Source organism: Camelina sativa, chromosome 20 (genome assembly GCF_000633955.1).
Source record: "Camelina sativa cultivar DH55 chromosome 20, Cs, whole genome shotgun sequence".
Lineage (NCBI taxonomy): Eukaryota > Viridiplantae > Streptophyta > Magnoliopsida > Brassicales > Brassicaceae > Camelina > Camelina sativa.
The window spans coordinates 11,807,724-11,824,923 of record NC_025704.1 but is presented as its reverse complement, the minus strand read 5'-3'; the positions used below and the strand labels follow the sequence as shown (position 1 = coordinate 11,824,923).

The 17,200-nt window shown below is 42.2% G+C and overlaps 2 protein-coding genes and 1 pseudogene across 2 annotated transcripts; all 3 read right to left on the bottom strand.

Moving 5' to 3' along the window:
- Window positions 1-1,908, bottom strand: part of LOC104772439 — a 5,886-nt pseudogene extending 3,978 nt beyond the window's left edge.
- On the bottom strand, window positions 5,882-12,319 carry LOC104772438. Its single transcript, XM_010497051.1, has 4 exons — window positions 12,189-12,319; window positions 11,252-11,353; window positions 10,817-11,120; window positions 5,882-6,280 (listed from the first exon to the last, which is right to left on the bottom strand). Exons 1-4 carry the CDS (start codon window positions 12,317-12,319, stop codon window positions 5,882-5,884), a joined length of 936 nt encoding a protein of 311 aa, XP_010495353.1.
- LOC104770541 lies at window positions 16,263-17,194 on the bottom strand. Its single transcript, XM_010494991.1, has 2 exons — window positions 16,835-17,194; window positions 16,263-16,633 (listed from the first exon to the last, which is right to left on the bottom strand). The coding sequence occupies exons 1-2, from the start codon at window positions 17,097-17,099 to the stop codon at window positions 16,503-16,505; spliced, it is 396 nt and encodes a 131-aa protein (XP_010493293.1). The 5' UTR covers window positions 17,100-17,194; the 3' UTR covers window positions 16,263-16,502.

Sequence of the window (17,200 nt, the reverse complement as noted above, 5' to 3'; positions counted from 1 at the left end):
AGGGAAGACAATGAATCACTCAATATAAGAACCATTAAGTTCTGGCTTTCAGTTACTAAGAGTATAAGAAACATACCGTGAAAACAAAGTTGTAATCCTTTTCAAGAACAGTCCGAAAGAAAATCGATTCTTCTCCACATCATTTTCAAATAAGAACTAGTCATGAAATAAGTCTCGCTACCAGAGAAATCAACACCTTCTGTTTCAAGTCTGAAACAATATGCATTTCTTTGCAACGCAAATACTCTTTAGCATCCAAAGTAATCTTTAGTTGCAGCTCTACGCAACACATCTTCTAGCTTAGGTTCCTCAATTTCCTCATAGGTAACTAATCCTAGAATAAAAATGCAGAACATAGTAACTTGGAGATGAACTTGTGAGATCCAAAAATCGAACTCAAATTCTACTACTAGCAGTACCAGCAACAAGAACACGATTTTTATAATGTGGAGCGATTTCAATGCACGAAACACACGAAGAACAAAATTCCAGAACCGTCGCCATACTGATTCCAATTTCAACGAAGAACTAAATCAAATCCCTAAATCGAATACCAAATTATAGAACACTCACCGGATATAAACAAGAATCAAATCCCTAAATCGAATACCAAATTATAGAACACTCACCGGATACAAACAAGAATCAAATCCCTAAATCGAATACCAAATTATAGAACACTCACCGGATACAAACAAGAATCAAATCCCTAAATCGAATACCAAATTATAGAACACTTACTGGGAGACGAAGAAGACATTGAAAGAGGTAAAAATGCGAGAGAGCATCGAAGAGGAGGAGTCGATGTTGAGAGAACCAGTGATTTTGTAGAGGATGAGGTAGAAGAAGATGACGAAAACTAAAAGAACGGCTCGGAGTACGACGGCACTACAAAGAAGCTACGTACGGCGGACTTAGAAATTTGGAACATCCTACTATTTGACACATTCATTGATTACAAAGTTATTAAGTGACGCCAATCCTATTAAAATTAAAAGTCGGTTTATTAAGTGACGTTAAATCCCGTCCTGTTAACAAATTTAAAGTCGGTTTAATAAGTGACGTTAATAAACCGACGTCTTCCATCTTATTTCTTGTAGTGTTTATAGAGAAATAACATAATTTTATTGACGAAAAAGGTCTTATTTAATATATAGACGTATAACAGAAAATGAAAGAAGAAGATAATTTGGAAAACGTCGAAAGCCTAAATTTTATCATAATCTGAGTTCTTGTTTCAATTCTGTGAAAGAAGTGTAACACTGAATCTTTTCGACGTTCTCAATGTTTCGGGTCAGATTGTAACACCTAATATCAACATGTCCAGCGTCATCATCATCGAAGTCACCTATATGCTTAGCCTTAATCTGACATATAGTTGTTTAAAAATGTCGTCGTTCGGATTACCCTCTGCATCGAAATCCACTGAGAAAACCGTGTGACTTCGAGACATACGTTTGTAAAAAGTATTTATAACGGCAGCGTTTAAGGGACCGAGCTTCACCGCAGTTTCATCGTCTCCGTAGTAGATAGTACACCTGCATGACCCGGTACAGAACATAGACAAAACATGTCATTGCGTCCAGCATCTGACTAATATGAGAACACATTTTATATATATTACCTAGATCTCGGGTTTTTGACAAGAAAATCAACGTGCCATGTGGCAGAGGATGGAGAGACGGCGATGGATTGGATTGTGAATTTGTCGTCGCAGTGAGGATTGTCCATGAAGTGAAAGATACATACCACTACGGCAAGGGCAGTGAATATACCGCTACAAAAGGGTATACTGGCAACCGTACATTCCTCGCAAGTGGATTCACGATCATGCTCTGCCGGCAAAGTCACTATTGGACGTGACCACCATCCCCGACGAGAAGGAGGAGTGGCTGAGGACGGTGGCATTGGCGCCGTGTAAGAATGGGTCTGGGAAGCCATTCTTTTTTTGTTGTTGTTTCTGCTTGTGTTGGTTTGGAGAGGATGAAAGATTTGATGTTAAACCTAACCATTTTTTATGGCGAGGTTTACAAATTTACAATAATTCCGATTCATATCAAATTTCATTTCTTCTTCAAATTTTGTGCTGGTAAAACAGTTATGTTATGATTTTTCGGGGATATTATTTTGATCCTGAACTGAATTACTGAATTATGTGATCAATCAGTTGGATGAAAAAAATCATTTGAAAGCACATAAATGTAAATATAAAATATCGTCTAGTATTCACTATTCATCCATATTGTTGTTAACTTTTACTTCATGGTTCTTTTGAAAGCACATAAATTTAGTTATATATCAAATGGTCTTATAATAAGTCAGAATAGCTAGCTAATGACACATGTTGAGTATTTTAATTTTATGTTTTTAGTGAATTTGAATATTTAATTCTACTTTTTTTTCTTTGTTATTTCTTATTTAAATTTTTTAATAATAACTAGCACGAGATAAATGATATATTAAGAATTTTTGGTACAATGTGAAATTTGGAAAAAATTGTCTTTAGTCCTTTAAAAAACTCTGAGCAAGATAAATATTTTAGGAAACAAAAAATTAATAAGAAAAATTAAAAGAGTTATAGATTAGATTATAACCATGTTCTTTAATATCACATCATATTTTTTTATCAATTTTAGTTAATAAAAAATAACAAAGACAATGCTAAAATAAATTAAAAAACAAAAAAAAAACCTAATGATAAGAAATAGACTCAAAATAGACAATGCAAGAGGACATATATACTATTGAAAGGAAACTAAAGGAGGCTTACAGGGATGAGGAAGTATATTGGCAACAGAAAAGTCGAAAATTTTGGTTAAGAGTGGGGGATAAAAATACGAAATTCTTTCACGCCTCCACAAAACAGCGGAGGGTAAGGAATAGGATCACTGGTCTGTATGGGCCTGATGATATTTGGACTGAGTCTAATTCGGGAATGGAGGAAATTGCATCAAATTACTTTGCGGATCTCTTTACACGGTCTGATGTGAGGGATGTCTCACAGATGCTTGAGGAAATTCCTCAGTTAATTTCGGATAGTATGAATAGGAATTTGACCAGGGAGATCACGGAATCAGAGATTCGTAAAGCTTTGTTTCCTATGCATCCTGAGAAGACTCCAGGGCTGGATGGGATGACGGCTTTGTTCTTCCAAAGGTTCTGGTCCAATCTCAAAGGTGATTTAGTGGCTTTAGTGAAAGAATTTTTCCGTACAGACCGTTTCGATCCTCGGTTGAACGAAACGAATATTTGCCTTATTCCTAAAACGGAAAGGCCCAAACGGATGACGGAATTTAGACCTATTAGTCTTTGTAATGTGTGTTATAAGATCATTTCTAAAGTATTGTGTTTTCGGCTTAAGCGGTTTCTTCCGTCTCTTGTTTCAGAAACCCAATCGGCTTTTGTTTCAGGTCGTCTTATTACAGATAATATTTTGGTCGCTCAGGAGATGTTTCATGGTTTAAACACAAATCCACGGTGTAAGTCGGAGTTTTTGGCATTTAAGACATATATGAGCAAGGCTTATGATCGGGTAGAGTGGGATTTTTTGGAAGGGGTCATGGTCAAGTTGGGTTTTGATAGAAAATGGATATCCTGGATTATGTGGTGCGTATCTACCGTTTCGTATCAGGTTCTAATTAATGGTCAGCCTCGTGGCTATATTAAGCCACAACGAGGATTACGGCAGGGGGATCCCTTATCCCCTTATTTGTTTATTCTATGTACAGAGGTGTTGATTGCCAATATTAAGAAGGCGGAACGCGAACAGAGGATTACGGGTATTAAGTTTGCTAGGGATTGCCCCACCATCTCCCATTTGTTATTTGCTGATGATAGTCTATTTTTCTGTAAGGCAGAGGCAGCTGAATGTACTACAGTTATGGGAATTATAAGTGATTATGGGAAGGCATCGAGACAGGTGGTTAATCTGGATAAGTCATCAATTATGTTTGACAAAAAAGTACTCCCAGAGTTAAGGGCCCAATTACAATCTGTTATGGGTATCTCCAAGGAAGGTGGTATGGGTTCGTATTTGGGTATACCTGAGAATTTACAGGGATCGAGAAATAAGGTTTTTAGCTACGTTAATGAGCGATTGGAGGATCGTGTGAATAGTTGGTCTGCAAAGATTTTATCGAAAGGTGGAAAGGAAGTAATGATTAAATCGGTGACTTTGGTACTTTCCACCCATGTTATGTCTTGTTAGAAATTGCCAACGGACTTAACGTCTAAATTAACTGGTGCCATCTCAAAGTTTTGGTGGAAGTCTAATGATAAGGAGAGAGGATTGCATTGGGTTACTTGGGACAAGTTATGTAAGGATAAAGGTGACGGTGGATTGGGTTTCCGCGCCCTGGAACAATTTAATGACGCAATGCTGGCTAAACTGTATTGGCAGTTAATTCATTATCCATCATCTCTGATGGCGCGGGTCATGCAAGGTCAATATTTTCGAAATAAACATCCTCTTCAGGCTAAGAAGCCGTATTCCCCCTCGTTTGCTTGGAGGAGTATTTTCTCAACTAAGGGCATAGTGGAACAGGGAGCACGATGGGCAATAGGTTCGGGTTGTAACATATCGGTCTGGTGAGATCCGTGGATCCCGGATAATCAGCCAAGACCGGCTAATGGTAGAGGAAGATTTTTACATCCAAATCTTATGGTCAATCATTTGATTAATCCTTCTACCAAGGAGTGGCATTTACCAATTTTGGAAGAGTACATGGATCCAGGGGATATTCAAATCATTTCATCGATGGAGATAAGTAAATCTTTTAAACCGGATAAATTAATCTGGCATTATTCTAGATCAGGGAGGTATTCGGTCAAATCTGGCTACCGCATTGCACGTGAATTAATCTGGCCCGATGTGCACAGCTTTTAAGGCCCAGGCTTGGGAACTCCAGGTTCCCCCGAAGATCCAGCACTTTTTCTGGCAAATGGCTTCCGGCTATCCTCCTGTGATGGAACGTTTGGCACACCGGGGGGTCCGGTGCGCGATGCTCTGTAGTAGATGTGGTTTGGAGGCAGAGACTATTAATCATGCTCTCTTTGAGTGTCCCCGATCACGTCGCATTTGGGATTTGTCCCCATTTGGCTCTGGTATCGAGGGCTTTCCCTTTGCCTCTATTTTTGCGAATTTAGATTTTCTGTTTTGGCGGGCGCCGATTGCTTCAGATCTTTGATTGAAATTGTTATGGGTAGTTTGGTCAATTTGGAAGGACATGAATAAAAAAGTTTTTCAAGGCTGTGAAGCTGAGCCTGTTGAGGTTATAAACCAGGCGAACGTTGACATGCTGCTATGGGAGGAGGCCAGGTCCTTCAATGCGGCCCCTCAGGATTCTTTACCTTTGGAGGTTCGAGATTCTGTTCCCCGGTGCCAGGTAGATGGATCTTGGAAAGTCTCAGACCCTTTGGAAGGCTTAGGCTGGTGGCTTCATAATAGTGAGGATAAAACGTTGTTATTAGGAGCACGAAGTCAGTGGCGCGGTCCTTCACCCTTAAATTTGGAGTTATAGGCGCTGTTATTGACGATGACCTCCCTTTCGGAGTCAGGTGTTGATTGTCAGCTCTTCGAGTCAGAATGTGCCGAATTAGTGTCAATGGTGCAATGCCCGGATGAGTGGCCAGCTTTTTCCAATTTACTGGATGAGTTCAATCTGCTTCCCTCTTCCTTTCCTTCCTTCCAGCTTTTGAAGATTCCACGCACGACCAATGTTCGGGCAGATTGCCTTGCTCGATCTTCAAGATCTTTACTTTCCGCAAATTCTTTTGTAAACATTTTTCCTCCAGTTTGGGCAACCAACCTTGGAGTCCTATTTTAAATTAATGTTTGGTTGACAAAAGAAAAAAAAAATAGACTCATAATGATCAGATTGAATTAAGCCAACATTTCTTGGAAAATATAATCGCATCGTCTTCTATTCCCAAGCAACGATCCCATCACATTCCCAGTCGTATTCCCCGTGAATTTCACTGAAATATCAGGACAAGTGGCCATCAAAAAGCCGTTCCCGTACATAAAACGTGTGTTCACTGCAAACCAAGTCTCAACCCGATAATCCCAAATCACGTCGCCTGCAGTAACTTCCGGCATTACCACCTTCTCGAAAACGACATTCGTTTTGTTGGAGATAACTTGATCGCCGCGGAGTAAACGTGACTTGAGTGTATGTAAAGAGAATTTACAGTCGGTGACTGGACTCGTCGCAACAAGACCTATCCTCCAATCAGCGTCTGAAACGTTTGTGTTTGATACGGAGACGGAATCGGCAAAAACCTCAATGTAACAATTATCGTTGTTGAAGAGTTTGTTAGAACCTACAGGGATGAGAATAGGAAAAAACAATATACCAATGGTAGTAAAATAAACACAGCAACAAAAAGCTGGAGTAACACCATCCTGCGGCATGTCATGTGTGGTTGTTGAAGTTTGCAGGGAACATTGGCCATGTTGGTGAAGACTTTTCTAATGAAAAATAACAACTTATATATATATATATATAATTTTTATATATAGCTAGCTAGGGTTTTAGTAAGTAAATAAAATAAAATTTGATTTCTTAAGTTTTGGTTCGAGACAGCAAATCTAAGGGAATTTTTTTTTTTTTGGCTCAATTTTGATTTCTTAAATCTTTTTTTGGTTGTAGTCTTGTATATCTACTTCAATTATTAATATATATATAAATATATACATATATATATATAAATATAAATATATATATATGTATGTAATTCTTAGTGTATTTTAAGAACACTAAAAATAAATGAATTTTTAATTTTTAAAAGGTATAATATACACTGCACCCATACATTCTCTCTTCTGCCTCCCCAAGAGTTAACACTGGCTGGTTTGATCTATTTCTCAGAGTTAACATTGAGTATCTAGACCTGCTAAGATCAGATCATAGGCCAATAATCACTCGACTGGTTGATGCTGACTCACGTTTTAGAGGGAGGTTTATGTTTGATAAACGCTGGATCAACAAACCTGATACTGAGAAGATCATTAGAGAGCAGTGGGAAGCGGGAAACAAGACAACAAGCAGTTCGGTGATGACAAGTTTATCTCAATGTCGTCGTGCGTTGTCTTGTTGGAAGAAAACCCACACGACCAATTCTGCTACACAAATCCAGTTGCTCAGAAAAGATCTGGAGTTTGAATCTACAAAGATCCGTCCAAACTTTAGGCGTCTGCAACAGATCAAATGGGCACTAAATGTTGCTTTCAGGGAAGAAGAGGTGTACTGGAAGACTAAAAGTAGAGAAACTTGGCTTCAAACAAGGGATAAAAACACAGCATACTTCCTCTGGGAGTGTCAAGTATAAAAGATTGAAGAATCGTCTGGTGTCTTTGATTGACAAAAGTGGGGTTGAATGCTTTGAAGAGGGTTCTAAAGGCGATATAGCTGCGGAGTATTTCTCTCAGCTGTTCCAAACTTCAAATCCTGTTGGTATTGAGGAACTACTCGAAGGAATGGAACTGAGAGTGTCAGAGGACATGAATGTGCGTCTAACAGCTCCAGTATCGGCTTAGGAAATCAAAAAAGCTGCCTTTAACATTAAGGGTGATAGTGCACCTGGTGCGGATTGATGGACTGGTGCTTTTTTCAGGAGATATTGGCATGTTGTTGGTGCGAATGTCATTGCAGAGGTACAAGGTTTCTTCCGGACAGGTGTGATGCCGCAAGGGTGGAATCATACTCAACTTTGCCTGATCCCTAAGAAACCAAATGCAAACCAAATGAGTGACATGAGGCCTATAAGTTTGTGCTCTGTCTTATACAAGATTTTATCAAAAGTGCTTTGCTCTCGCCTGACACGATGTCTACCAGAACTAGTTTCTGAAACTCAGGGAGCTTTCTTCGCAGGAAGGTTGATATCAGACAACATATTAATTGCTCATGAGATCGTCATGCCCTTAAGACAAATGTGAAGTTCGATGAGAGTTTCATTGCGGTGAAGACGGACATGTCGAAGGCATACGATAGAGTAGAGTGGGATTTTCTGGAGAAGCTATTCCTCAAGATGGGTTTTGACATACAATGGATCCAGTGGATAATGACGTGTGTGAGATCCGTCTCCTTCTCAGTTCTCATCAATGGTTGCGACTTTGGGTTGATCAAACCGGGACTTGGTATTCGCCAGGGAGATCCACTTTCTCCCTTCCTCTTCATCCTTTGTGCAGAGGCTTTAGTGTATGCACTATAGAGAAGTCATCAACAGGAGCGACTCACAGGTTTCAGGTTCAATGAGTCTTGCCCAATTATACAAAACCTACTCTTCGCTGATGATAGTTTGTTTGTCTGCCGGTCAACGAAAGAAGAATGTGAGGAGCTTATGCTTTGTTTGCAAAGTTATGGTAAGGCGTCTGGCCAAATGATAAATCTCTCAAAGTCAGCGGTTACTTTTGGGAAGAAGACAAGTGAGGAAATAAAGAATGTTGTTAAGCAAACACTCAGCATTTATGAAGAGGGTGGTACGGGAACATACTTAGGCTTTCCTGAGTACTTTAGTGGTTCTAAACAGGCGCTTCTGGGCTTCATTGGTGATAAACTCCAAAACCGACTGCTGGGTTGGTTTGCTAAGTCACTATCTTTGGGTGGAAAGGAAGTGCTGTTGAAGGCGGTGGCTATGGCATTACCGGTGTACGCCATGTCTTGCTTCCGACTGAGTAAAAACTTATGTAGAAAGTTAACGAGTGCGATGTGTGAATTTTGGTGGAGTAATTGCCAGGGGAAACGGAAGATTGCTTGGGTTGCATGGAAGAAGTTGTGTAAATCAAAGTCAGAGGGTGGTTTGGGCTTCAAGGATCTGGGAGATTTTAATCAGGCTCTATTGGCTAAGCAGGCATGGCGCATTCTCAATAAACCTGACTCATTGGTAGCGAGGTTTTATAAGAGTAGGTATTTTCGCAAAACATGTATCATTGAGTGTGGTACTGGATCGCGACCATCTTATGCGTGGAGAAGCATTCTTCATGGGCGTGAATTGCTGAAGGCTGGTCTGATGAAGTCGATTAGTGATGGTTGTGATACATTGGTTTGGAGAGATAAATGGATAATGGACAAGCATCCAAGAGCCCCATTTCGGTCCCAGATTTTCTTTGATATCAACCTGAAAGTAGCTGAGATCAGAGAACCAGGCTCTGCTACATGGGATAAGGAAAAAATCCTTTCTTTGTTTCCTCCAGATGATGCTAAGAGAATCTTATCTATGCGATTGAAGCTTGATCATCGAGATAGATTTATATGGCCATACACAAAGTCAGGATCATACTCGGTTAAAAGTGGTTACTGGCTGGTGCAGACACTTGCTACACTCTACGAGCCTCGTCCTGAAGACTTGATTAAGCTCAATGAACTAAAGGCAAGAGTATGGGAGGTGGAAACTGTTCCCAAGATCAGAACTTTCCTCTGGCGGATGCTGTCCGGTGCCTTAGCGGTCTCTGAACGTTTGGCATCAAGAGGATGTGGTGGAGATACTAGATGCTTGAGATGTGGCACAACTGTTGAAACTATCTGTCACCTGCTGTTTGAGTGTCCGGTGGCTCGACAAGCTCTGGCTTTTGCCAATATTCCTAGCCCTAATGGCGGGTTCTCTGCTGCGAATATTGATAAAAACTGGGAACACTTACTGAGGGTCATGCAGGATGCGGAGATCCCCAGCTCTGTGAGGTTAGTTATTCCGTGGGTACTATGGGGAATCTGGAAACATAGAAACACTGTGATGTTCCAAGGAAAAAACGGAGATATAAGAGAGTTAGTCATAAAAGCACAGGAAGATTCTACTCAGTGGAAGGAAGCTCAGTCTAGGCCAGTAGACATCACGGTACAAGATCACATGAAGCAAGGTAATGTGGAAAAGAAATGGACAAAACCGATGGCTGGGTTTGTTAAATGCAATGTTGGGTCTTCATGGTATAACTCGTCACATCTAAATGGTGGTGCATGGATTTTGCGAGATGAGACTGGCCAGGTTCTATACCATGCGAGGGATGCACTTCTACCTGCTGATTCCCGGTTTGTAGCGGCCCTGCAATGCCTCCTATGGGCATTGGATGCTTTAGTTATTCTACATATTGACAAAGTCGAGTTTGCTTTGGATAACAGGATGGTCATAGAGGCGATTAACAATCCTTCTGCTTGGCCGCGTTTCAGTATACTCCTGAGTACCATACATGAGAAATTATCAAACTTCACGTCTTGGAGAGCTTCAGCGGTCGCGGTTTCTGCAAACACAGTGGCTGTGGCAATTGCGAAGAGTGTAACAAAAGATGGTAGACTTCAGTCTTATCTCTCACTTGGAGGGTCTTCTTGGCTCCACAATCAAGTGAGAAATGAGGCGGTTTAGTTTTGTTTCGGTCTTTCTTTGCTCATTTTTGGTTTTCGTTTGTACTTTTCCAGACACTTTCTCTTTGAAGTTCTATCAGATGACAAAAAAAAAAAAAGTATAATATACTAAATAGAAACGCATTCAACAGAAGCTAAACATAAAAAGTGTTTAAAGGAAAAACCGGGACTATTTATCTAGTTTTTTTCTAAATTTTTTATTTTAACCCTAAAATCGGATCTACTTTTTTTTCTTGTTTGATAATTAAGTTTTCAGAAACTAATCGAGAATATGAAGTGGATTTATCTTTTTTTTTTTTGTTTTTTTAATCGCTTAGAGGCGCTTATAAAGAACTAATAGTATATAGTTTCACAAATTGTATGGAAAAGAAAAGATCATAATAAGTTAATAACAAAAGTCATAACAGAAAGAAAATAACTAAAACAAGAAGATGACGGAAAAGTAGAATGCCTAATTAAATAACTTCCAATGCTGTGAAAGACGAGTAACACTGAACCTTCTCGACGTTCTCTTGGTTTCGGGTCAGATTATAACACCTTATATCAATATGTCCAGGTTTAGGATTATTTCCGAAAATCTTATGATTCGCCCTTGACTTAATATCCAATTGTTCAAAAACGACGTCGGTTGAGTTTCCCTCGGCAACGAAATCCACTGAGAAAGCCGTGTGACTTGGAGACTTACGTTCATGAGAAGTATTCAAAACGGCAGCGTGCAAGGGACCGAGCTTCACAGCAGTTTCATTAACTCCGTAGAGGATAGTATACCTGCAATATGACCATATAGAGATAGATTAATATGACACAAAAGTTTTTGGGATGACCCTACATAGACAGGTTAATATAATATGACACAAAAGTCTTGGGGAAAAAAATTAACTAAGGTCTATATGTGATACCTGGAGTTAAGGTTTTCGACGAGAAAATCGACGTGCCACCTGGCGGAGGAGGGAGAGACGGTGATGGATTGGATTGTGAATTTGGTGTTGCAGTGAGCATTGCTGAGTGTTGATGTATGAAATCGACAATATAAATAATAGGAATATAAATGGGGTGAATCGGATCTGGTTCTTTTATTTAATGAAGAATCTAATAGAAGAGTTTACAGAAAATGACAATTAGGGAGCTAAGTGCTTAATACGAAAAATAACAGCTCTTCTCTCTCTAATTGCCCAAGAAAACGTGGATCATCCTTTCTGACAATGATGTCTGCTATATATAGTGGGCCAATGACTTAGGGTTTTTTCTGTCCCTCTGTAAAATTACAATTTTGCTCCTGCGGCCTGTTGGGCCAAATCCAAGACTTCTGGCCCAAATCTTCCTGAAATCTTCTGCTTGGGCTTCTGTAAATGTTGGGAGCAGAGCCCATATCCAACAATGGTCCCCCCTAGTCCGATGAGCAATGGCTTTCTTGAGCTCGTCGGATGCACTTCTGTATCTCGAGGTCTGTTTTGCAGAAGGAACAGAAGATCTGAGGGACTTTGATGACCTTCTGTAGATTACAGGATGAATAGTGCATTGCGCACGTTTTTTGAGACATCCGGGAATTCCGGGATGAATAACACATTATGCACATTTTTCAAGGTCCGTTGGGCTTTAAACGAGAGTTTTCGTGTTCTGCGCGTTTCCCGAGGCACGGGAAGTAGAGGCAGCTTAAAAATTAGGGTTTTCCTTTTTACCTCGGCCAACGTGCTGGTCCCTCCATATAAATATGTTCCCTTGACCTAGACCTAATTTTACTTCAACTTTCTACTCTTCTCTCCACAAGGTAAGCTTCTTATCTCCTTCCCTTATCTCTTTCTCTTAGATTTATTTTTATTTTTTAGTTTGTAAGACCATAAGCTCGCCGCCGTGGGGGATTCAGTTTCCGGCCCCCGTCCGTTCTCACCGGTGGTCCTCCCGAAATCTCCGCCGCTTCCTGAGATCTTCGCCGCCACCGTGGAAGGTCCTTCTCCTAGCCGCCTCATGCCTGCGCCGCTGGTTTCTCGTCCGTTAATGAGGTCAGTTCAGTCCAACGGTGTTGCCTCCATGCGGCTGGATCCAATCTGCGCATGCTCAGCCCTTCCGCCGCCACGGAGCTGACCAAATCCGCGAGTTGCTCCGCCTCCATACGCCTCTTGCCAGAGAGGCCCTACTCCTACATCGTCGCCAGCCGCTCCCCGACCAGCCAGATCTGGCCGAATCCACCGAGTGCCTCTTGCCTGCCGCACCACCGTGCTCGTCATCCGGGCTAGGACCGTTAGACGTCCTGGTCTCGCCGGTCTCGCCCGCCGTGCTTTGCCATCCGGGCCAGGACCGTTAGGCGTCCTGGTCAGGCCTGCCTCGTCGCTGTGCTTCGCCATCCGGGCCAGGACCGTTAGGCGTTCTGGTCTCGCCTGCCTTGCCGCCATGCCCCGTCATCTGGATCGGGACCGTGAGGCGTCCTGATCCGACCCCCACGCGAGACGCGATGATGGATTGTAGCGGACAAGCAACAGAGAAAAGATGTTGACGGCACACTTTGTGGGGCGGTGGCGCGGTGGTGCTAGTCTTGAGATGGGGCGTGCTTGTTCCTCTATCATGGTAGAGGCTTGGAGAGATCAGGATTTTTTTACGGCGAGGTTGAATTTGGCGAGCTCAAATTGTGTGTTCGCGAGGTCCCGTTGAAGATGGCGAGATGGACGTAGCTGAATCGATTTTTCCGTGGGGTTAATAGCGAGAACCATGTATCGGATTGACGGCGGAATGGACTTCGTATAGGGGCGAGATGGTTGTCTTGATGGCGAGTTGCACCTTCGGTGGTGAAGTCAATGGCGAGATGGGTTCCGTATGGAGATTGGGTATTCAAGAACCGGCGAGCTCGGGAGTGGCTAGCTCAAAAAAATACCAAGCTAGAGTAGTGTGTTCGACAGTTGCAGGGTCGAGATTGGCGGGATCGTGAGAATGGTGAGACCGTGTAGAGACGAAGTCGATGGTCCTTCCGCGAGATGCGCATAACGGCGAGATGGCGAGATGGTCGTCGTACGGGGACTAAATGGGGACTCTTGCGAGACCACAGCGAGTCATGGGGTTTGAATACGAGAATATGGCGAGCTCGACTTGGCAGGATTAGCGTGCTCTGGAGATTGGCGTGTTTGCGGGATGATGGGATCTAATCAAAAACTTCGAGGTCAATGTGTCGGGCTGGAAACTTAGTGAGATCGACGTTGTGGCGAGTTCCTTGCTGCGGATTGGGAAGTTACTGCATACGCGAGTAAGATGCTTGGTGGTGAGATCGAGCTGGCTGGAGCGTTTTCTGACGAGCTCGCCACTTGCGGAGGATCGAGCTCATCACAGTCGAAATGTGGGCGAGACTGGACAGTGCACTGCGAAGTATGGAAAGTGATGGTGATGATGCGCAGTACGCAATACGTGGTTCGTTCGGGTGTGATCGTTCTATCCGGATTTTGTGGTGCTTTCGAGATGTCTTTACTCCATACTGACCGGTTGCTTGGTTGGTTTTGCCAGGTCTCGCGCCATGGCTTTGGTAGATGACGTCTTTGGTGATATTCCGGAAGAGCTTGGAGATGACCAGTATGGCGCGTTAGAGGGGGACCTTGACGAGACGGGAAGGGAATTTCCTTGGTGGGAACCATCAGAAGGAAACGGTGTTGTGACGGATTTGGCGGATCTTTCGGTGGAAGATGTTTGGGAGCTCGAAGTAATGTTCCCAACGGGTAACCAATCGCTCCGTCTGATTCCCCTTCCTCCAGGTCGGCGTCGTGGGAAGGTTCTTTCGTACAAAGAACGAACCGTTGTGGAGCATGCTCCTAGGTCTCTAGCTGCTGGTCTAGCTGTTGGTGATGGAACTTCGAGACGTCGTAGAGACCGTACGGGAAATAACGAACTTATTTCCCGTGACGCAGGGAGTACCTTATGCGATGAGAGTTCCATAGCCTGCATCCTTGATCTCTTCCAAATGCCAGGCGACCTGAAGTTTGTGTTACCAAGTGAAGACGCGCGGCCGTGGGATTGTCCAGAAGGTCACCTCTGCGTTTATGTAGACTAGATTACCGAATGCAGTTTGTGGTTTCCTATCCTGGAATTTTTGACGAGCTTTTGTGCGCGTCGGAAGATTGCGTTCTCGCAGCTGTCGATTTCCACCGTCCGTAATGCAGTGGGGCTTGCGATAATTGGTAACCATATGAAAATCAAGATGAGCGCAGACCTCTTCGAGTTGCTGACTCGATTTACACGTGACAGTTCGGGGCTATCCGTTGCTTGTTGTGAGTCATGGAGATAAACCCTACGAGACTGAAGATACACACCACATAATACAGGAAATCCATTTTCTATCAAAACCCATTTTTACCATAACCGCCTCCAGAAAATTCCACTCAACGCGATCATATGCCTTACTCATATCCGTCTTAAAGGCCAAAAACTCCGATTTACATCGTGGATTGGTATTTAAGCCATGAAACATCTCACGGGCCACCAGAATATTATCTGTAATTAGACGACCACAAACAAAAACTGATTGGGTCTCCGAGACTAGAGATGGGAGAAACCGCTTAAGCCGAAAACACAGTACTTTAGATATGATCTTATAACACACATTGCAAAGACTAATCGGTCAAAATTCCGTCATCTGTTCAGGCCTTTCCGTCTTAGGAATTAAGCAAATATTCGTTTCGTTTAACCGAGGATCAAAACGTTCAGTACGGAAAAATTCTTTTACCAGGGCCACCAGATCTCCTTTGAGAGATGACCAAAACCTCTGGAAAAACAATGTCGTCATCCCATCAGGTCCTGGTGTCTTCTCAGGATGCATAGCAAATAGAGCTTTGCGAACCTCTGATTCCGTGATCTCCCTAATTACAGACCTATTCATACCATCTGTGATGAAATGAGGAATTTCCTGTAAGATATGTGAGACACCCCTTACATCAGACCATTTAAAAAGATCCGCAAAATAATTTGATGCAATATCCTCCATACCCAAATCCGACTTTCTTACCCTCTGCTGTATCATCAGACCCGTATAGACCAATAATTCGTCAAGGTATCATTAGAACTGTATAGACCAATAATTCAATTTCTTACCCTCCGCTGTTTCGTGGAAGCGTGAAAAAATTTCGTGTTTTTGTCACCCACTCATAACCAAAACTTCCTACTTTCTGCTGCCAGTAAACCTCCTCATCCCAATAATTTTCCTTCAGTTTCCTTTCAATACTGCAGATTTCCTCCTGCGAAATTGAATCGTCCATCTTAGCTTCCTGTAAGGCCGCCTTCAAAGAGGAAATAACCGAAGGCCCAGTAACAACACTATTCCTCCGCTACCAAGAAATCGAATTTTGACAATTTTTTAGTTTATCCACGAAAACCGGTATTCGGAAATTCTTTGTGCGATTCCACCCAGACTCAACCGCTCGAGATAGACCATCTTTTCCTAGCCAGCGCTTGTCGAAATGAAACTGCCGTTGCCTCCTCAGATTCGTTTTAAAACAAGTTGTCAAAATAGGACAATGGTCAGATCCAATCATCTCTAAATAATCTACCTTTGAGTGTGGAAATAAACAGTGCCAGTCCTCATTACCTAATGCCCGATCTAAACGACAACGAACAACCTGATCATTCCGTCTATTACCTCGCCACGAGAGTTGCTCACCATAGCATGGAAATTCTAGCATACCACAGTGACGGATCATAGAAGCAAAAGGTACAAAATAAGAGGCTGGTCTCACAGCCCCTCCTGATTTTTCATGATTCCCAACAAGTTCATTAAAATCACCAATCATAAACCATGGATCGATTCGGTATGCACCAATATCAACTAACTTATCCCACACCTGTTGTCTATGTTGAGGAACCGGATCCCCGTAAACAAAAGATAAAAAAACCAATTGCTGTCCAAAATAAGCTTGAACATCAATTAAACGATTGCTCTCATATAAAATAGAAAGTTTAATTTCATCCATATTAAAAACAGCCAAACCTCCACGAGAACCCCAGGGGTCAACCGAAAATAATTTTTCATAACCAAATTTATTCTGAAACTTTTTTAAATAAGAACTACACTTTTTTGTTTCTGATAAAAATAAAATATCTGGCTAATGCTTCCTCCATAAATCCCCCAAATAATTCTCTGTCAGATCCGCCCCAAAGCCCTGATAGTTCCAACTCATGATTTTACGTTTTAGCCGGTGGTTTTGGGAGAGCCACCATCCCCTTCTTAACTGGTCTGATTCCACCTCCAGCTGGTTTGCCTTCCACAGCCTTATTCCCTTGTTTCCCCGTCCCTTTCTGCTTGTTTCCTTCCCCTGCAGATTTAGATAAAACTTTAGCAAGCAAACGTTTGCCGGGAGATCCTAAAATCGAACCATATTTTCTAACTAGTTTCTTAGACTGAGAGTTAGTCCTCCTTATGACCTCATCCATCTTCTGGCCTAAAGTAACCTCTTGCAAAGCAGAACGTATTACATTCAAATCCAAATCAATCGGTAAGGATGATAAAGGCATACCTTCCAGATCATCTTCAGTAGAAGCAGTATTGCCCGACCCCATACCTGTCAAGACCACATTCCCTTGCCCAAGCGCAACCTCATCCTCCTCTAGAAGGTTACCTTGCGGAGCTTCACCCTCCTCTAAAAGATCATCATTGGCTTCATCAAAGTCCCCAGCCAGATTCTTACCAGTCCCATGAGGAGGAGAACTCTCCATCTTTGTATCCTGTTGAGAAGAATTATGTTCAATTACAAAAGAACCATCACCAAGGACCTCTTGCATCTTCTTGTCTTTATGACCACTTTTGACCTTGTATAACGGTTTCGGCCAAACTGCCCATGTACCCTTACGATTAAGAGGTAGAGAATTAACCTACCCCATGT